Raw genomic sequence first — 20,897 nt, 5'->3', positions numbered from 1 at the left:
TCAATGATGTGAGTGTTTTTTCTTCTATTCCACCACCATCGTGGTTCAAGTTCTACAGGGGAAATTATCAGGATATCATCCTATACATTCAGGCAAAGCAAAAATTATTTCAATCAATTAAATCAATCAGGGAGGATCAAACAAACGGGATCCTGGCACAGCTAACAAGCAGTTGTTCTCCAGGGGCTCAGGGTGTGTACATCTTGTTGCTTTCTCAGTCATTCCATCCACCATTGCAGCAGTCATCTCTAATACTGACACTGTTGCAGTTTCTTCAGTCCTACTGTTTGCAGCCTCAAATCCTGAATGAGCAGTGGTAATATCTTGGACTAGTTCAGGAAATAGTTTTCCAGGCACTGCTTCTAAAGGCTTTAAAGTTTCAGCTGAGGTTTCCATAGATGTTACAGTTTCTGCAATGATTTGTTCTTCAATTGCTGCAGCTGTAACAGGCACAAATGTTTTTTGAGCCCCAGAGCTTTCAATACTAAAAATGGGTGAGCCAGTATCTGCCAGCTGCACAGCTAAATTCTCTTGCTCCTCTTCGTCTCCTTTCCACACACAGGCAGTTCTTGAGGACACATGGCGATCTGTAGAGGGGCCCCATTTACAACTGCCCTGGGCATTCTGATACTAGGTTAGATGGCGCATCTCCTACATCATTCTGCATGGGGCCTCAGCTGCAACCGCTTCAGTGGGCTCTGATTCCAAGGTAAACACAGGATCTTCTACCTCTGTCGTCACAGGTGCCTCAGTTACCCCACTCTGCATTGCATCCCCAATAAAAGCTCCTGAGTGATCTGCCGCTCATCGGATCCCTGAAGCCGAGCAGTTCGGGTGGGCTTCGCAAAGTGATGTCCATAGCAAAGGCAGTGTGGGAGGGCCAGTGGATCCAAACCCTCGAGACCAGCGGTCAATTGGGGTCGATCGGGGCACACATCCTCGAAAGGTATTAACTGAGCAAGGCGTGTACCAGCAGTTATAGTCACAGGGGACAAAGGGCACGTACCATTATCCCAATATTCCCGTATAATCGGCATCAATAAGGCCAGGCAAAACAAAAATACCTTGTTTTGATGTTGACGCGCCAATCAAAAGGGCACTCAGGCCAAATCCTAATGGACCATCGGTGTTGGAAGGAAGAACTTGAACCTCGTCAGTCTCTAAAACTACATCTGTCGCTGTGGCCAAATCCACTCCGGCACTGCCACGGGTTGCTCCGGTGAGGTGTTCCAGGCAGCCAGGTTGGCGGGTGGAGGCACTTGTGTCGTCGCGCTCCTCCGAGGGGCGCTCCATGATCCGTTTCCCGGCAGCGGTGTTCCATCCTTCTTGTAACGCGCCCAACAGTCGGCGGCGCGATGTCCAAACTTATCACATCGTGTGCAAGCGCCAGTTGCAGCTTCAGGTAACACATCAGAGGCCCGCTGCTCATTTTGCATAGGGCAGTCCCGCCGGAAATGCCCGGGTTTTCCGCAACCAAAACAGGGGCCGGCTGGCCGGGTCGGTTTTCTAGCCCCCCGCTGTCGCCCGAGCAGGGGTTGTAACGCCACGGCCAGTGCAGAGGCCTGTGCCTTAGCATAAATTGCTGCCTTATCCGTCTCCTCAAGCATAGCGGCCCTACCACATGCCTCAATCATTTCCATCAGGGTTGCAGTCTTGGGCAAGGTGGCTAATATACAGCGGCAAGTGGGATTTGCATTCTGGGTTGCAAGATCAAGTCCAACTGCAGTTCTGGCCTCTGGCGTCAAATTAGGAGATCTATCAATAGCCTCTCGAAGGCGATCCAAAAAGGTGGAATACGGTTCCGATGGGCCTTGTGTAATTTTAGCGTAGGGAGGGCTCGGCTTTCCCATCTGGGGCACCACTTTAAAGGCAGCCAAAGCCAGTTCCTGCGACTGCTGCAGGATCCGGGGATCGAGGCGGGCTTGCAAATGCGGGTCAACAAAGCGACCGGCTCCCAAAAACATATCAGCAGTGGCCACGCGCCGAGGATCATCATCCGGTAAATCCAAATTGCGGACAAGAGCCAAGTCAACTCTCTTAGCCCAATCATCTTTCCACAACAGTTTCTGTGTAGGTGTAAGAAGCATGTCAGCTAGCTTAATCGCATCGTACGGACACATTGCTTGGCCAGCAAATACCTGTTCAATGATAGACTGTACATACGGATTATCTAGTCCATAAGCCATGATCGATTTCTGTGCCTCACGGATCAACTTCCAGTCCAAAGGGGCCCACCGTCTATGATTAGGGTGTTGAGGGTCTGGCGTAATCACCGGAAAGGCCTCAGGTGTTAGACCTTCAAGGATGGCTTCTCTTAAAACCCCATGCCAGCGCTGTACCGGATCCGGAGGGTCCCCAGTTGGAGGGTCCCCGGGGCCAGGCCGGGGCGAGTCGAATGAAAGCACTTGTGAAGATGCGATCGCGATGATCCAGGTGGAAGACCTTCCAATTGGTCCAACTTGTCACATATATGCTGCAGCTGTCGACCCTGGCGCTCCATCTCCTTATAGAAGGCATCAGACTGAGTAAACTGAGTAAACGTAGTCAAATCGGGATATGGCTTTGATGGCACATGTTCCACCCGAGCCCCCTTCGTTCCCCCGCAATCGTGGCACCCCCAGGTCCCGTGGACACGGCATGGCTTTGGAGGGGACGCATACGGCAAGGCTGTCTCCATAGGCTCGGGCGTATCGGGGGGTAACGGGACCGTAGCAGGATCAATCATGTCGGGGCCAATAGCCACATTGGAGGGTAGTGGAGCTGTAGCAGGGGCAACATCATCCATAGGGTAGGGGTTGGAAGCCAAAGGTATCACCGTGTCCTCACCACCGAAAAACTCTCTGGCTCCAACCGGCAACACAGAAGGCATTCCGGGCGTTGGGCGGCAAAGCTCAGAAAGGGCCGCCTGCACTCCTGCCTCGGCCGTGAGAGTTTCTACTATCTCCTTCGCCTTATTCCATACTGGACTCAGGGAGAAGGCCTCCTTATCGCCCTGAGCCACCGACTTCCAAAGCTCAGAGCCTAGCCGCTCCCAAACAGTTTTATCAAAAATTGTACTTGGTTGAACAGAAAGTCCCCTTCTCCGTCCCCACCGCAGCAGACGGGATAACGTATCAGAGGGGAGCTTCTCTCCCTGCCGCTCCGCGATGCACATCAGATATTCATGCACCGTCCTTTCTTCCGCTGATGCAGCGGTTCCCATGTTAGCTGCTCACCTCTGGGCTGGGGTGTGCCTCCCTTTTCAGACGCCCTGCGGCTTGCCGCTCGACACTGAGCTCAGGTGCGCCCCTCTTTTCGGACACCCTGCGGCTCCTAGCCGCTCGACACTGAACTCAGGTGCGCCCTTCTCTTCGGACGCCCTGCAGCCGCCGCTCGACACTGAGCTCAGGTGCGCCCCTCTTTTCGGACGCCCTGCGGCTCCTAGCCGCTCGACACTGAGACTCAGGTGCGCCTCCTTTTCCTCCTTTCAGTTCAGGCCACCAACACTATCCTCATTCAATCACGTCGGGGTCACCATTTGTTGCATCGCAGGCGTATATGAACAAAGTTCTTCAGTCAGTTTGATTGGCAGCAAAAGGTCCTTTATTTCTCTCCAGCATACATCTTTATACTCTTGAAGCAGGCAAGCAAGCAGTTGCTAATTGGTTAACAAAATTAACACAGCCGCAGCTGTAACCCCATAGGGTAATTATCATCCTAACACCTGTTTGACTTATCCTCCTATTTACTGCCTACCAGCAGATAAAAACTAGCCTCGACCTTGAAGTCTAAACACTTCAGCTCTCACATACTTATCTGCCAAGTTCCCACATAGTACTTGACTGAATTGAGATCCCAATGTGTAGCCTTTGACAGGGCGAGTGTGGTTTATGTATAGGGTTTTTTCCCCTCCTTCCTGGTACCTGAAATTTCCCTCTCGATGCACATTAGAATGGTCTCCAGTCTGGTGCATGACCAAGGCCACTATTAGCACCCAACTACACAAACACCTGCCTTGTCAGGCTTCACCTGGCTGTAGCCTTCTGCCTCTGGACTAATGATGCCTGCCTTGATAATGTACTTAGCATACAAGCAGGGGCATCTGTACCCTCTTTTGTGTGGGCATGGGCTCCCTTTGCTTTGAGCTTTAAAAACAAAACACCACTTTCTGCCCCAGAAACTCTTCAATTGACAGGATCTGTCTCCACTAAAAAACCAAAACCTTCAGTTCTTCCCCTCCTGCTACAAGGGACACTGCTTCAGTTAACAGTGCCCTCAGATTGCTATTGCATGGCTCCCTGAAGCAGTCTTTCATGGCAGCCTGACAGGCCTTGTGGGAGCCCTGGGGAACTGTGAAGAGTCAGTCAACTAGCAGTAACCTTTCCCAGTCCTTCTCTCAGCAGAGGCCAGTATTAACCTTCAGCTTTCTCCTGGCGGGGTGACGATGGTTGTACAATTACTGCACCACAAGAGCATGAAGCTCAAGAGGTGGAGTGCTACACTCACATTTGGACTACCAACAGCCTAGTGGGACTAAGGTCACCCCATGCCCTAAAATGAGTAACAGTTGCTGCAGAATGAGGAATACTTCTCTCTGGGGACAGCTTGCTGTGACCTTTCAGCCCCAGGCCATCAGCCAAATGAGTTCTCCTCCCTGCCTCAAAGGAGTGGCATATTACTTGCAAACACTTCCTGAGCAGTTAATGACCAGTTAGACTTTCAACAGGAGTACTGGCTGTCTTACAGCTGCTGAGCTCTTACAGCTCAGCAGGGCCTAGGGCCAAAGATGGCACCCTCTCTGTGGGGTTCTCAAGAACTGTAAGAGAAGATGGAGAAATAGATCAGTGAAGATAATCAGGCTAAGCCTAAAATTGGATTACTTAAGTTGCAGTTTCAGTAGTCCAGACTCTCTGTGGGTATAAGCCACAAAGCTCCCCTGGAGTTGTAAGAACATCAGAAGAGTCTGGCTCTACCACTTAACTGGAGTTAGTAGGATACAGCAGATCTCAAAGCAGTGAGGGCAAAACAGGAATCTAGATCAAGGGAAACTGAAGTTTTCCTATCAGAGGGAAAACTGCAGGCGAATTTAATAAGAAATGCCTCTTAAAAATAAGAGCACCTACATCCTGCTATTATAGAAAACTGTCAAACTGCATATTGGTGTGTTCTCTGGGCCTATGTGCTGACAGAAAGGCAATGAGAACACTCTTCCCTGCTAAACACAAGATGGCTTCCTTCTTCCATATGGGAGGACGATACTATAATGTTAATGACTATAAAATGTATGCAGCTTAAAGGGGAAAGATTCCCCAAACTGTCAAGCTATGGGAAATTGGCTAAATAGCTGATGTGTGGTGGATTTTTTTGTTGTTTTAAAACCAACTCTTTCCTTTGAAAGACATTTACGCTTCAGCTCTACTTGTATTTTGCTGAGGGAGTAGGCCAGAACAAAGGGTGTTGCAGAAGCCAGCCACTCCCTTATCTCAAAGAACTGAACTTTTCCATGGAACAAGGACTTACACACCTGGTTTTGAGCAAGAATAGCCATACTGGGTCAGACCAAAGGTCCATCTAGCCCAGTATCCTGTCTTCTGATAGTGGCCAATGCCAGGTGCTCCAGAGGGAATGAACAGAACAGGTAATTATCAAGTGATCCGTCTCCTAGTTACAAGTTCTGGCAAACCAAGGCTAGGGACACCATCCCTGCCCATCCTGGCTAATAGTCACTGGTGGACCTATCCTCCATTAACTGTGTGTGTACCTTCACAACATTCTCTGGCAAGGAATTCTACAGGCTGACTGTTTTTTGTTTTTTTTTTTTGGGGGGGGGGGGGAGACTTCCTTTTGTTTTAAACCTGCTGCCTATTTCATTTGGTGGCCCCTACTTCATGTGTTATGAGTAGGAGTAAATAGCACTTCCTTATGTACTTTCTCCACACTAGTCAGGATTTTATAGACCTTGATCATATTTCCCCCCCAGTCATCACTTTTCCAAGCTGAAAAGCGCCAGTCTTATTTATATCTCCTCATATGGAAGTTGTTCCATACCCCTAATCATTTTTGTTGCCCTTTTTTGAACCTTTTCCAATTCCAATATCTTTTTTTGAGATGGGGTGACCACATCTGCATGCAGTATTCAAGATGTGGACATAACAGGGATTTATGTAGAGGCACTATATTTTGTCTTCACTATAATTTCTTAATGATTCCCAACATTGCTTGCTTTTTTGACCACTGCTGCACATTGAGTGGATGTTTTCAGCGAACTATCCACAATGACTCAAGATCTTTGAGTGGCAACAGCTAATTTAGATCCCCATCATTGTTTTCCAAACTATACATACACAAGATTTTTATATTACTTTGCATTTATCAACACTGAATTTCATCTGTCATTTTGTTGTCCAGTCACCCAGTTTGAGATCTTTTGTAGCTCTACACAGTCTGCCTGGCACTTAACTATCTTGAGTAGTTTTGTATCATCTGCAGATTTTGCCACCTAGATCACTTATGAATGTTAAATAGGACTGGGCCCAGTATATACCCCTAGGGGATACTACTTTTACCTCTCTCCATTCTGAAAACTCACCATGTATTCCTATCTTTTTAACCAGTTACCAATCCGAGAAGACCTTCCCTCTTATCCCATGATAGATTATGTTAAGAGCCTTTGGTGAGGGACCTTGTCAAAGGCTTTCTGAAAGTCTAAGCACACTATACCCAGTGGATTCCCCCTTGTCCACATGCTTTGTAGGGTGTGTATGCTTTCACTTACAGTGCTGCTATAACAAATTTTAGCTCTGCAAAGTTAGAGAGCAAGTTTCCACTACTGCTCCTCACTCTTCATCCAGAAAGCAAGCTTCTCCCTCAACCTGAAACACCTTGAGGGCAAACTTCAGCATTCAGTTCCTAAGCTGAAAGTTTTTATTTAAAAAAAAAATGCTCAAGACTAAGTATCAACCTTTTTCTTTAATCATATATAAAGAAATCCATCTGTAATAACTACAAGTGAAATGTCCACTTTTCCCTGTGGGAAATACTCAGCCAAGGTTGGGGAAATGCTTTTATAGTATAATATCTTAGGGTAGCACACCAGGGCCTGAGACCTGATTGTGCTAAGTCCACAACCCTTTGATTAGTTAAACTAAATACAACTTACTTCTCCTTTAACATGGTACACATAGAAGACCAAGGATCAAATATACTAAAGGGAGAAGGGCAACAAGAAATTGATAAATGTAGTGGAAAGTTTGTTATAGTTAGCCTCTTTTGATTATCTGTATGGGCATTCTTTGTCCTGAAGCTTGGTCTGCCCTCCTATACCACCTCTCTAAAACTCAGGAATTGACAGATCTGGCTTTTACTTGTAATGGTCATATCCCACTGTTACAAATGTAACCACTTATTTTCAGATAGGAACCAAACACTCATTATCTGGTACCCACACTAGGTAGCAGACATACCATAAATATTAATAGTGTCCCATCCATTGAAAGTTTGCTTTTAGATCACTAAAAGGCAGATAAGTAGTACCATAACTTGCAGGGAGGTCTATACAACTCATTTAGACAAGATGCAATCTCCTAGTATTGAGAAATATCTCAATGAAACTGATTATGAATCACCACTTGTTTTCATAATGCAAGATCTTAGCTTTTCTAGCCCATTACATATTTATTTAAGGCTTGTCTACATATGGAGTTATTCTGGGATAAATTGTCAACAACTTATTCCAGAATAAGTGCCTTTTTCCAAATGTAGCTTAACTTCCAAAGAATCTCATCAAAATACAGAATTGGTCTTAAATATCATCTTCTCCTGTGATCTCTAAATCAAAATGACTGTTAGATGTTTCTGTTCTCAGCTACATTAAAAGGATAAACTTGCGTAAAGCATGAGAAACCAGTTCTCAGAAACAAAATCTGAGTTAATTTCAAGACATTTGCGATAGAGAAAAGTTTAACTGTAAAGCTATAACTATTATTCCCCTTTCAACAGGAAATCTGGATACCAAGACAAATTTAAGAGGATCCAAAACAATTCTTACACCTCTGAAAACAGATCTTTAGACAGTACAGATGGAAAGAATATTTATGCTAGACACACGGCTCTAAGTGAGAAAAAGGAAGCACTGGAACAAGGTGAATTTCAGGTCCTCCAGCTGTAGAGGAGAATGTAGTGGTAGGCTATGGAGGAAGTTTTTTACAAGGCTATAGGACCTATGGAGCTCAGGAAGTATTAAAGGTGAAAACTGTCATATGGCAACTCATAAGAGCTCAGAGTAGATTTCAGCTTTTGACTACAGCTCAATAATAGGCAGTAAAATAACAGGCTTCTGAGGAAAAGGGAAGGTTTTCTAGCCTCAGAAGGAACAGACACACAACATTACTAGTTTGATGTCTGCTACGCTCAAGTCCTTAGCCAAGGCATCCCCCTGGCTACACGGCTCTTCCAGAATAACAGCTTGTATGTTTGGTGCAGTTCAGACCTTTGGAATTTGACAAGTCAATCTGAGTCATGACCCAATTCTTGTATCTTAGGAAAAAGCATCCTTTTGTTGTAGAATTTCATCGTTTCTCCAGTTTTTTGTACTTTGCCTCTGCAGAAACAAAACAAAATGGTTGTTAGCACTGAGAGGAGGACTAAAGGATCCAATCCTGTAAGCTGATGTGTATTCTAGATTCCCTGTGACTCTGAAGTCAAGGGGAATCTAGAATACACAAGAGGCACTTGGGACAGTTTTTCAAAGGTATTTAGGCACCTATCGTTGCAAACATGTGCTTTTAAAGATACCACTCGGTGCTTAACTCCCATGGAACTCAATGGGATTTATGCACATAACCTACTTAGGTCCTCTTAAAAAGTTCACCTATCTGCATCTTTAGGCACCAGATACCTGAGTGCCTTGCAGAATCAGGTGGTGGGAATTATATTGCAACACTACTCCATTATAGTCAGCCTTCACATAAAGCCTGCTACTTCTAATATATCCAACTTATAATACACTTCTTGCTCTTTCCAGTATATTTCTATTACCCACTTTCCTGAAAGGAGAACAATCACATACTGCATCTTCAGCGTTCCAACACAGCCTAGTTAAAATCTCTATGAAAATTACTCCTGGCTTCTTCTGTGTACATTGTACAATAGGCTATCCTGCTCAATAGTAACAATACAGAAACAGGGTTACCAAGCTTTTTCGAATAGGCATCTAGCTTGTAGGCTGCCTGCTCAAGAGCTGCCACTTGCTCTTCAATTAAGTTGATTTGTTCCAGATACGGCTGAAGACCAGCATCTTAAAAAAAGGGGGAAAACCGGACCAATCAATTCTTACTAATTCACTGAGAGGGAACAGTTCACAGCTGAAACAAAGAGCTTTGCAGGACATTGTTTGGTCAGTATACTTTATGGATAACAAAAAGAACAAGTGTCTAGAGAGAGATTTTTAAGTATAAAATAAAAATTTAACTATTCTCAAACTTACCACCAAAAAAGACAGTGAGAATTAAATCAATACAAGTATATTTTTAAATTCTTAATCAGTTTCTAATCATCTGAAAGCAAATATACTAAGTATGTAGTCCAGTTATGAGAATGAAAGAAGAATCCATTTACTTCACATGCTGTACAGGCATTTTATTACCTATAGTATATAGCTTTATAAATGGTATACAAGACAGACAGCTGCACAATGTTTATCACCAATTTTGCATGTAATTCCTACAAATCTCCAGCTTTCAGCAGTAATCAAGCAGAATTGATTCATTATCTGCAGTGATGTTGAATTGCAAAGCTTTATGGTGTTTGGAAAACAAGATCACATGTACATTTCATTGACATAACCCAGATCTAGGAGGGAAGGTATATAACAGAGTTAAACAAACACAGATTTTGAAGATCCACTAATGCTTCCTAGAAAGTCATCCCAATATTAGAAAGAAACTTTCACTCTTACAGAAACAGATACTGAATAAAAAAAAAAATTATGAGGACTCTCCAAAGGTAGGTAAGTACATATCCTGGGCTAAGTTCCCTCTAAGATGGGTGGCTGCGCAGCTGCCTGTTAAGTCCCACTCAGGGCTGCGGCGGGGAGAGGTGACCCTCCCCACCAGCCCTAGGGCGGACCTGCTGCAGCGGGGCGAGGTCCCCCTCCCCGCTGGCCCCAGGGTGGACTTGCCATGGCTGGGGGAGAGGAGCCCCTGCCTTGGCCCGGCCCAGCCCCGCCCTGCTGGAGCGGCCGCAGCCGGGGAGAAGCACCTCTCCCCCAGCTATGAATTGCTATGGTGAGAGAAGGCTGGGGGAAGTCCTTTCTCTTCCCACCATAGTCCCTGGGAAGCCTGCACCCCAAACCCCTCATCCCTGGCCCCACCCCCCACACTCCAACCCTCTCCCTCTGCCCCTGCCCTGAGCCCCCTCCTGAACCCCTTATCCCCCAACATGCCCCAGCCCTGAGCCCCCTCCCACATCCCAAACCCCTCGGTCCCACCCCCACCACATGAATTTTGTTATGTGCACCAATATGGAGGTGATGGGTCATATATCACCTCATTTTGGTGCACATAACAAAATTCATTCTGCACATGGATGTAAAAAATTAGAGGGAACACTGATCCTGGGCCAGGATATTCACAATGATTAGGGCCCTACCAAATTCATGGCCATGAAAAATGAGTCACAGACTGTGAAATCTGGTCTTTTGTGTGTTTTTACCCTAAACTATATACTGATTTCATGGAGGAGATCAGAGTTTCTCAAATTGGGGGTCGTGACCCAAAAGGGAGTTGCGCGGGGGGAGGGGGTCCACAAGGTTATTTTAGGGGGGGATCATGGTATTGCCACCGTTGTTTCTCTGCTGCCTTCAGAGCTGGGTGGCCAGAGAGCAGCAGCTGTTGGCCAGTCGCCCAGCTCTGAAGGCAGTGCCCTGCCAGCAGCAGCACAGAAGTAAGGGTGGCAATGCCATACCATGCTACCCTTACTTCTGCGCTGCTGCCTTCAGAGCTGGGCAACCGGAGAATGGCAGCTGCTGACTGAGGGCCCAGCTCTGCAGGCAGCAGTGCAGAAGTAAGGGTGGCAATACGATACCATGCCATCCTTACTTCTGCGCTGCTGCTTTCAGAGCTGGGCAACCGGAGAATGGCAGCTGCTGACTGAGGGCCCAGCTCTGCAGGCAGCAGTGCAGAAGTAAGGGTGGCAATACCATACCATGCCATCCTTCTGCGCTGCTGCTGGTGATGGCTCTGCCTTCAGAGCTGGGCTCACAGCCAGCAGCCAACGCTCTCCAGCTCTGAATGGAACTCTGATAGAGCTGGGAATACAACCCAGGGTTCCTGGCTTCACTTCTGCTAACTAATCACAAAACCATCCTTCATCTCCCATACAAAAGCAAAGGGAGGAGGATTAGTACTATTCAGAGAGCTCCATTCATTTAACCATCAGCTTCAAATGAAACTTATTCTACACTTATCACATATTCTAGGCACAAACAGCCTTTACAGAGTCTTCTCTCCTTCAAAAGTTAATGAACTATAGGCCCCCAGATGCTTTGTTTACTGTGTAACATCCATTTACTAGAGTCACTCCTGACTCGTTTTACTTACATTTTTGATTTAGGTCCTTCAGGTTTCGACTAATGTTTACAGCAATATCTTTCATTTCCAGATATTTCAAGCTAGTCAGCTTGTTCATGTTTTCCAGGAGTTTGTAGTCTTCACTGGTGGCTTTAGAAAAAAGAGAAAATATTTACACCTTTATAAAAATCATGGCGATCGGGGGAGGTCCCGGATGACTGGAAAAAGGCTAATGTAATGCCCATCTTTAAAAAAGGGAAGAAGGAAGATCCAGGGAACTACAGGCCAGTCAGTCTCACCTCAGTCCCTGGAAAAATCATGGAACAGGTCCTCAAGGATCAATTCTGAACCACTTAAAGGAGGGGAAAGTGATCAGGAACAGTCAGCATGGATTCACCAAGGGCAAGTCATGCCTGACTAACCTAATTGCCTTCTATGATGAGATAACCAGCTCTGTGGATGAGGGGAAAGCAGTGGATGTGCTATTTCTGGACTTTAGCAAAGCTTTTGATACAGTCTCCCACAGTATTCTTGCCAGCAAGTTAAAGAAGTATGGGCTGGATGAATGGACGGTAAGGTGGATAGAAAACTGGCTAGATGGTCGGGCTCAACGGGTAGTGATCAATGGTTCCATGTCTAGTTGGCAGCCGGTATCAAGTGGGGTGCCCCAAGGGTCGGTGCTGGGGCCGGTTTTATTCAATATCTTCATTAACGATCTGGAGGATGGTGTGGACTGCACCCTTAGCAAGTTTGCAGATGACACTAAACTGGGAGGAGTGGTTGATACGCTGGAGGGTAGGGATAGGATACAGAGGGACCTAGACAAATTAGAGGATTGGGCCAAAAGAAATATGATGAGGTTCAACAAGGACAAGTGCAGAGTCCTGCACTTAGGACAGAAGAATCCCATGTACTGCTACAGCCTAGGGACCGAATGGCTGGGCAGCAGTTCTACAGAAAAGGACCTAGGGGTTACGGTGGACGAAAAGCTGAATATGAGTCAACAGTGTGCCCTTGTTGCCAAGAAGGCTAATGGCATTTTGGGTTGTATAAGTAGGGGCATTTCCAGCAGATCAAGGGATATGATCATTCCCCTCTATTCAGCACTGGTGAGGCCTCATCTGGAGTACTGTGTCCAGTTTTGGGCCCCACACTACAAGAAGGATGTGGATAAATTGGAGAGAGTCCAGCGGAGGGCAACAAAAATGATTAGGGGGCTGGAACACATGACTTATGAGGAGAGGCTGAGGGAACTGGGATTGTTTAGCCTGCAGAAGAGAAGAATGAGGGGGGGATTTGATAGTTGCTTTCAACTACCTGAAAGGGGGTTCCAAAGACGATGGATCTAGACTGTTCTCAGTGTTAGAAGATGACAGAACAAGGAGTAATGGTCTCAAGTTGCAGAGGGGGAGGTTTAGGATGGATATTAGGAAAAACTTTTTCACTAGTAGGGTGGTGAAGAACTGGAATGGGTTACCTAGGGATGTGGTGGAATCTCCTTCCTTAGAGGTTTTTAAGGTCAGGCTTGACAAAGCCCTGGCTGGGATGATTTAGTTGGGTTTGGTCCTGCTTTGAGCAGGGGGTTGGACTAGATGACCTCCTGAGGTCCCTTCCAACCCTGAGATTCTATGACTCTATGATTCTAAAAACAACTAGCAGAGTTTGGAATCTATGTGTGCACTGTTCAGAGCTGAAGAGTTCAAGGTGACAGCTGAACATAGCTTAGAATACCTCATTCAATAATATGGCTCTTAGCAAGATGCTCCCTAAAAACAAGGGGATCAAATGCTGTAGATGGGAATATCAGATGGACTCAAGAATAAATATGTAGCATATTCAGTAAAAAACATGGGCTTATTTTATACATTTCTACAATACCTATCATTCTGGCAGACAAAAGTTTCTATTTACAAAGCTAAAGGTCTTGATCCTGAAAGTTGATCTGCATGCAGGAACACAAAGCCCCACAGAAGTCAACGGAGCGTCATATAGGGATGGTGGTCTGCCTGAATGAGGGTGACCAGATGTCCTGTTTTTAAAGGGACAGTCCCATTTTTGGGGACTTTTTCTTATATAGGTATCTATTACCCCCCACCCCTGTCCCATTTTTTCACAGCTGCTATCTGGTTACCCTAGCCTGAATGCAACAGCCTGCAGGATCAGGGCTTAAGACACCAGCCAGCTCATTATACTGTTTTGGGTTTTGCATTTTTGTAGAGAAACATTAAGCTGAAAAAAGTTGGAAAACGTAAGAGGTAAGACTTCTGTGTTAACCTTACCTCTGTTGGTTCACATATAGGCTTTGATTAACAGAGCACCATTAGAAAGGAAGGATGGACCAGTAGTTAGAGCATTAGCCTAGGACTCGGGGGATTGGGGTCCCTGCTCTGCCATGAACTTCCTGTACGACATTAGGCAAGTCACTTAGTCTCTCTACGTTTCAATTCCCTAGTTGCAAAATGGGGACAATAGTTACCCAACCTCACATGGGTCCTGGGAAGATAAATACAAAAAAAATAGTGAGGTGCTCAGATACTACAGGAATGGGGGCCAGATAAGTCCCTAAGATAGACAGAGGTGTTTAAGTGCCTTATTGAGTCAGGGCCACAGGCAGTATGAAATGACAGAGGTTCTTTCAAAGTCTGCTGATGTGATATACTTTGGACAAAATGGGTGGCTTGCCAAAAACATGCCACCAGGCTATTTGTGGCTTAACAACTTTAGCACAAATGCGATTTACATAAAGTTGCCGGTGCTACAGAGCCAACATCCTAAACCAGCAATTTCTATTCTCTCAGCTGCAGCTCATGAGAACAGTAACCCATTTCAGCATGCTTCATGGGATGTTGGCTCTGCCGCATACACACAGTACTTGTTCCATTCAGTAACATGGAGCAGCTGTAGAGATCCCTATAACAGAGTGAGCTGCCAACCGAGCACCCCCTTGTGGTCAAAGATCATTTCATGGCACCTGTCTCTGTCACTCCTGCTTCAGGGGCCTCTTAAATAAAATCCACACCTGTAGTCTAAAGGTAATGTAAGCACTCCCCGTCTTGAGTCCAATTTATTCAGTCCTCCCGATACACACGGGCACTCCAGGCCCCAACCCTAGTTCAGTGTCTCTCTTCCCCTTAGCTAGGGAATTCCCAGCCCTCTTTCCTGGAGCTGTGTCCCCATTCGGTGACTACTCTCAGGCTTTACCTGGCTGGAGCTCAGCCTTCTAGCTTTGACTTCCAAACTCCCCTGATGTCAGGGTCTTTCTCCTGCCTTAGTAGGCTACTCCTAGTTGGGGTGACCTCCTTGATTTCAGGAGCCCTTCCCAGGTAGTCTTTGTTGCAGCTTCCTGCTGTTCTTAAAGGGGACAGCTGTGGTTCCATTACATGGCCTTTACTTCCCTCACCTATGGAGGCGAGTTATTCCTGTCACAGGAGAATGGCAGCCCAGCTCAGTTCCAAAATCAGCTTTGGTCCAGTCATGAAGATGCAGCATGTTTATAGGTCCCTCTTGCTCTTCATCTGTTCCCTCCCCACTGGGGGCTTGTCTATGTGAACACTTAGGAACAGTCTACATTACAATATTAAGTGGACCTAAATTATGTTGACATACAGCCATCACAGTAATTAAATTGCTTTTGCATGTCCACACTACGCTCCTTGTGTTGGTAGTGCACATCCTCACCAGGAACGCTTGTACCGATTTGACTGTCAGCATGGAACATTGTCGGAAAGCTTTTGAAAGGCAGCAGCAGTTGATGTAAGCAATGCAGTATCTACACTGACACTGCGTCGACCAAACTACATCGACCTAAGCATTATGCCTCTTGTGGAGGTGGAGTTATTAAGTCGGTGAAGTGGGTGAGTTACATCAGTAGGAGCTGCATTTTAGCATAGACGCGTACAGAGTTAGGGAATAGATTAAAGCACACTAGGGAACTTTTAGCACATGGCACCAGTGTTCACGCAGGCACTTAGTGCATGGCAGGCTACAGAGAAATAGATTTACACCTCACCTTGCCACAAATTAAGTGTTTGTAGAGAAAAGCTCTCAGAAGAAGAAATAGTTAACCTGATTCAGTACCACACTAAAAACTTTTTGAAAGATAAAAAGGCACATCAATCTGGGGCCCTCTTTAGCTTTATGTTCAGATGCTCTGATGTTCTATCTCAACACATGATCCAATGGCAGCCATCTAACTGCCCGTGTGACCCTGCTGACAGCTGACATGCGTTAACAGTTCACTAGAGCACTTTGATCTCGTCCTCTTTGAAATGAGACTAGCTCAAAGAACATTAATGAACTATTAATGCACATCAGCAGGGTGCATGTGGACAGTTAGATTGGGGCAGGCTAGTGTAAGGTGGATTCACACCCCATCTTGCCATGGTCTAATTGCTTGTGTACATAAGACCGCTAAATTATATTAAAGCCACTTTAATTCTGCCCACGCAGGGGCTGAATGCAGTTTAACTAATCCACTTTTAATTCACACCTTAATTAATTTGGATTACTTTTCCTGAGTGTCCCTATGTAGACAAGCCCTAAAATACTAAGAAGCATATTTCCTTTTTTAAACAGTTTATCTCTATGCTAGCCAGGTTTGTTAGTTTCACAGTTTGCCTTACCTGTCAGTTCACCTGTTAAGTAAGTGGCCATTTTGTTAAACATATCCTTACAAAGCTCATTGATATCTGCTTCTGCTGGTTCCTTAGCTTCCTCCGCTGTCTCCACAGCAGGATCCTCTAATCAGGTTATAAATGAACAGTACAGAGGTAAGGGAAAGTTAGTCAAATATTGAAGTACACACAAGATTGTAAAAACAGCACAGATCTTTTTGCTACATTTATTTTCAACATAGGGTGTACATTTTAGATTAATAAACAATTAACCCACAAAGTTATCTGTAAAATAGCATAAAGTTGATTTAACAGCTTGATTTTAAATTAATAAATATTTTATCTATTTCAGGGGTAGGCCTCTCTGGTTTCCCTTATTATTACAAAGGCAAAAATTAACCTTGGCAAAGATTAGATGATGTGAAGACAATGATTTCAGGAAAGATCTTTGAGTCTGATCATTTCTATTGGCTGTGCCTACTGTCATTTTTTTCATCTTCGATCACTGATTGAGAACTGTTCTCTGTGTCCCCTTCAGAAGGTGCTGCAACAGTCCCCCAGTCCTGTCCACTAAACTCTTTCTTCTCCTTCAAATCCCTTTGTAACATTCCTCCTGTTCTTCCCACAAATAATCTCTCCACTGCTTCATCTGAGTACTTTCTTCAAGCACCCATAACTCCAGCTGACTTACCTAGGGGCTGAGGGCACTTAGCAACTCCTGGAAGAGCTTGGCATACTGCAGGATCAAGCCCGTAGGCAATATGCATTTTGGAGCAGGGAACCAGACTTACTCCATGTTTGGAATAGTGCGATGATAATTTGCGTGCTATATAAGTGGTTAGTAAGCATCAGTTCCTTCTGCGAAGAACTGATTATCTTATTAGCCTGGAAAAGCTTTTCATGACAAAACCATAGGCTGCCCATCTAAGTGAAGACATTTTCCTCTCCCTCTTGATGCTCCATCCTTCTCATTTCAGTGTCATTATAAGCAAGGAATATTTGCCAAATAAAGACTGCAGCAAATCACATGTGAGACACAGAAAGAAACAGCACCAGTTGCCTGTGACAGAAGACTGGCACCGTCACCCACTTCTGGAAGGTTTAACATTATGTATGACAGTGGGGTGCGCGGTGTGTGGGGAATAAGACTAACTCAGCCTAGTGAAGGACAATCAGCCTAGCCAGCACCACAGCCCATCACTGTTGAAACAACCCCTGCTTGGTTAGGGGATGGAGACCCTGGTCTTTTGGCCACAGAGCGATGCCACCCGGTTGGCTCACACCTGCCAACAGGTGACGGGTGAACTGAGAGCTCTGGGGGCGCCATGTTCCCGCCCCAGGAGCCACTAAGGCCAATGGACAAGTGCGGGTCGCCTTGGGATGGGAGCGCCGGCCCCTCTCGTAGCCTGGGGTGTGCGGGGGGGGGGGCAGACCACAACTCTACGGGGTCTCCTGGGCCAGGGGCCGAACCCTGAGACCCTCCTAGGGCAACAGCCGCAGCCTCAGGAGCTAGAGGCCAGCTGGGCCCAGGGCCCCCTTGGGAGATGGGGGCGCATTAGCAGCGCGGCACCCGGGGGCCGCAGTTCCAGGCCCCCAGCTTGGGGCGGGGTCTCAGGTCGGGGAGGGGGCTCGGGCGCGGGTCTCAGGCTCCCCCCGGCCTCTCCCTTACGTTTGGCTACTTGCACCCGGGCCTCCGGCGGACCCTCGGCAGCGGCGGCGGTTGCCATAGCGACAGGCCCCCCTCCGGTAGACAAATCCCGGCCACTTCCGCGTTCCCCCGAACTCGCCGAGCGCGGCCCCGCCCCTGCTCTCTACTGCGCAGGCGCGGTAGCATTGCGCTTGCGCACAGACACAGCTGTCACACGTCCCTCTGCGCACGTGAGTGGCACTGGTGAGCGGAGGGGCCCTGGTTGTCTTGGGCGGGGCCTAAGGTGCCGGGAGCCTAGTCCCCCATGCAGGGGATGCTAATGTCCCCCTGGGGGGAGGGGATGGGGTTGAGCACCTCTCCTGCCAGATCATTTTAAAACCACCGAAAGGTTTATTTCCATTCCCTATAGGGCTCACCCCAAGGAAAGCTCCACTTCATGCTGGTTAAGGGAACCATGCTGCTGGGTGTGTTCCTTCAATGATCGCTGCTGCAACAGACCCTGGCGGTGCCCTAATGCCTGGCTTAGATGGAGTCGGAGTTGATGTGACACTTGGTGGTGTTAAAACCATCAGCAACCAGGCTCTGCGGACCTTTCTCTACCTACCTGTACAGCACCTAGCCACAATGACTGATCTCAGTTGGGGCAGACAATAATATAAATAGCTATGAACATGTTAATTAATGCCTCTGTAATACCAAAACGTGTCTTTTTCCAGCAAACACATTTTAAAATGTTTTAATAATAACGTTAAAAACAAGACTAATCACTAACAATTCTAAGTATTAGACAATATTGTTTAGTTATTTAAACAAACCTAGTAAACACCAACATTTGTATCAACAATTCAAAGCTGCTGAGGAAGTGAAAAGCCAGGAATTGTGGTTTCAGATCTAGCAGGGGGCCTTATAGTGAAAAACACAAGCATTTGTGTTTTGTGGTGGTAGCATGGCTTAGCTCCCCATTGGGTTCAACTGTGATCTTGACAAATGCTCTCTGCCTGCCACATATTATGACTAGCACATGCTTATCTTTAGACACTAAGGGTTGTCTTTGCTGCAACATTAGCTAAAACTGTAACTCCAAGGTTGCCTCTAACCTGAGTCAGGCCTACACACAAAAGTCTGTAGGTTGAGTGAAGTGGTGCTTTATACTCAAGCTAGCTTGGCCCATCAGGGGGTAGGTTGAAGCTCCACTGCTGCTGGCACTAGAGCTAGTAATGCAGCTTCTCTGTGCTGCTAACCTACTCATGCTGTGCGGCTAAAGTGGTTTTTGGCAGCGTGTCTGCTCCACTAGAGCTAGGCTCACTTGAGAGGAGTTAACTTAAGCTAATGCTGCATGAAGATACACTCTGAGACAGTGGTTCTCTCTATAAAATAAACATTTACCAATTTCAGAGTGGTAGCCGTGTTAGTCTGCATCAGCAAAAACAACAAGGAGTACTTGTGGCATCTTAGAGACTAATAAATTTATTTGAGCATAAGCTTTCGTGGGCTAAAGCCCACTTCATTGGATGCTTGCAATGGAAAATACTGTATTTTTCCACATGCATCCGATGAAGTGGGTTTTAGCCCACGAAAGCTTATGCCCAAATAAATTTGTTAGTCTCTAAGGTGCCTCAAGTACTCCTTGTTATTTTTACATTTACCAATGTATCACACAGAAGTATCAGATTTTGCACTGGTTTCAGAGTGGTAGCCGTGTTAGTCTATATCAGCAATTTGTATTTGCATTCTTTCCCTATTCTCAGAATAAGAAATAACTGCAGAATCTTCAGTGCTGCTATGGTAACCTTTGGTGTATATGACTTACTGGTTGCAGCCAATCACTATATGTATAGAATTAGGCATAACATTTGTTTATTATTGAAAAATTCCAATTCTGCAATGTTAAATTCCACAGCCTGCTCTGTGCCCCTCTGAGGTTGAGGCCCACAGGTTGAGAAAGACCACATTAGTGGACCATGAGCCTGTTTGTGTTTGGCAGGTCCTACATAGCTGATCTTTCTTCTTTCTCTCTTCTCCTTGTGGGAGGAGAGCTGATTTTGGTATAGGGAAAGCTTCTCATGTTATGGTGCTACTAGAAGTAAAATCTGCACCATGCCCAGTTTGCAAAACAAGGCAATTCAAAATGTTTTCTAGTCTTAAACCTTGAAGCGCCTCATAGAACAGGCCTCTATTTTGATCCAATAGTAGGCACTAGTAAAAATCCAATACCAGTGCAGAAAAACAGTCATTATATACCAGTGATGGACAGAACAAAGGTGATTGCCAAAATGAAATCTGGTTTATATTAATGTATATGTTTAAATATGTTTTCCTGAGATACTGCAGACAGTGGCCACAGAATAATGAAGTTATATAAATTAGAGTGCACTTTTACAGAAGTGTGTAAGAGAACATGATAGTCTAACAATTCCTTACAATAAAATAGCCAGCAATTTAACTATAGACAAGGTAAAAAATGTTACTCATGATCACATAATAGATATTTCTTGTGCTTGATGAGTGGCCACATTTTGTACACTGGGCTTGAGCCGATGCCCACTGAATCTTTCATTGGTCTTCAATGAGCATGGGCCTGACAAACTGCAGTTCAAAGTCCTGAGGTTAGTCACAGAGTAAAGTGACGGTGAGGCTAGGTGAACTTCTTCATGAATCGGAGTTTCCCATAGGCTATCAAGAGGAAGATGGCAGTCATGCAGCCTAGAGCCACTATGTTTTCCCACATGGCCCAGTTGGTTGATGCAATCCCTTGGCGGCACAGATATGTTTCACCATAACACCTGCAGGGGGACATGGGACAGATGTTAATAGTGACACTTAGCACGTTCTGCCAGAGATCTCCCAAGTGCTTTACAAAGGTGGCTACTGTTGTTTCTGTTCTGCAGAGACATTTTCTCCCCAAACAGACACTGAGGCTTATCCAAAGTCACACAGTGGGTCAGTAGCAGAGCTAGGATACAACCCCAGGTCTTCCGACTCCCACTTTTCCTACCCTCTAGACCACTTTGCCTCCTTTAATGGCTTCAGAGTACCAGCAATACCTAATGTGTCAGCACAGTGACCCTTTAACTGTCACATCTCACCGTA

The 20,897-nt window shown here is 45.9% G+C and overlaps 2 protein-coding genes and 1 long non-coding RNA gene across 4 annotated transcripts in view; 1 reads left to right on the top strand and 2 right to left on the bottom strand.

Annotated features, from left to right (window-relative positions):
* Positions 1-6,031: 6,031 nt before the first annotated feature.
* On the bottom strand, positions 6,032-17,986 carry BLOC1S2 (biogenesis of lysosomal organelles complex 1 subunit 2). 2 transcript variants are annotated; one of them, XM_039481680.1, is made up of 5 exons: positions 17,829-17,986; positions 16,169-16,285; positions 11,577-11,696; positions 9,170-9,274; positions 6,032-8,578 (listed from the first exon to the last, which is right to left on the bottom strand). In XM_039481680.1, the coding sequence occupies exons 1-5, from the start codon at positions 17,884-17,886 to the stop codon at positions 8,547-8,549; spliced, it is 432 nt and encodes a 143-aa protein (XP_039337614.1). In that variant the 5' UTR covers positions 17,887-17,986; the 3' UTR covers positions 6,032-8,546. The 2 variants fall into 2 exon arrangements, with proteins under 2 accessions (XP_039337614.1, XP_039337613.1); XM_039481679.1 differs by lacking the exon at positions 17,829-17,986 and adding an exon at positions 16,851-17,252.
* The window catches only part of LOC120368932, a 9,958-nt gene continuing 6,978 nt past the window's right edge, over positions 17,918-20,897 (top strand). Inside the window, exon 1 of the long non-coding RNA XR_005582851.1 lies at positions 17,918-18,050. This is a non-coding gene — a long non-coding RNA (uncharacterized LOC120368932). The remainder of the gene's footprint in view (positions 18,051-20,897) is intronic.
* Positions 20,073-20,897, bottom strand: part of LOC120368930 (broad substrate specificity ATP-binding cassette transporter ABCG2-like) — a 27,257-nt gene continuing 26,432 nt past the window's right edge. Inside the window, exon 16 of the mRNA XM_039481681.1 lies at positions 20,073-20,590. Coding sequence (XP_039337615.1) covers positions 20,443-20,590 — 148 coding nt within the window. The 3' untranslated portion in view covers positions 20,073-20,442. The remainder of the gene's footprint in view (positions 20,591-20,897) is intronic.

Source organism: Mauremys reevesii, linkage group 7, assembly GCF_016161935.1.
Source record: "Mauremys reevesii isolate NIE-2019 linkage group 7, ASM1616193v1, whole genome shotgun sequence".
NCBI classification, from domain to species: Eukaryota; Metazoa; Chordata; order Testudines; family Geoemydidae; genus Mauremys; species Mauremys reevesii.
The sequence above is the reverse complement of the archived record's forward strand: the minus strand, read 5'-3'. Positions and strand labels throughout refer to the sequence as shown.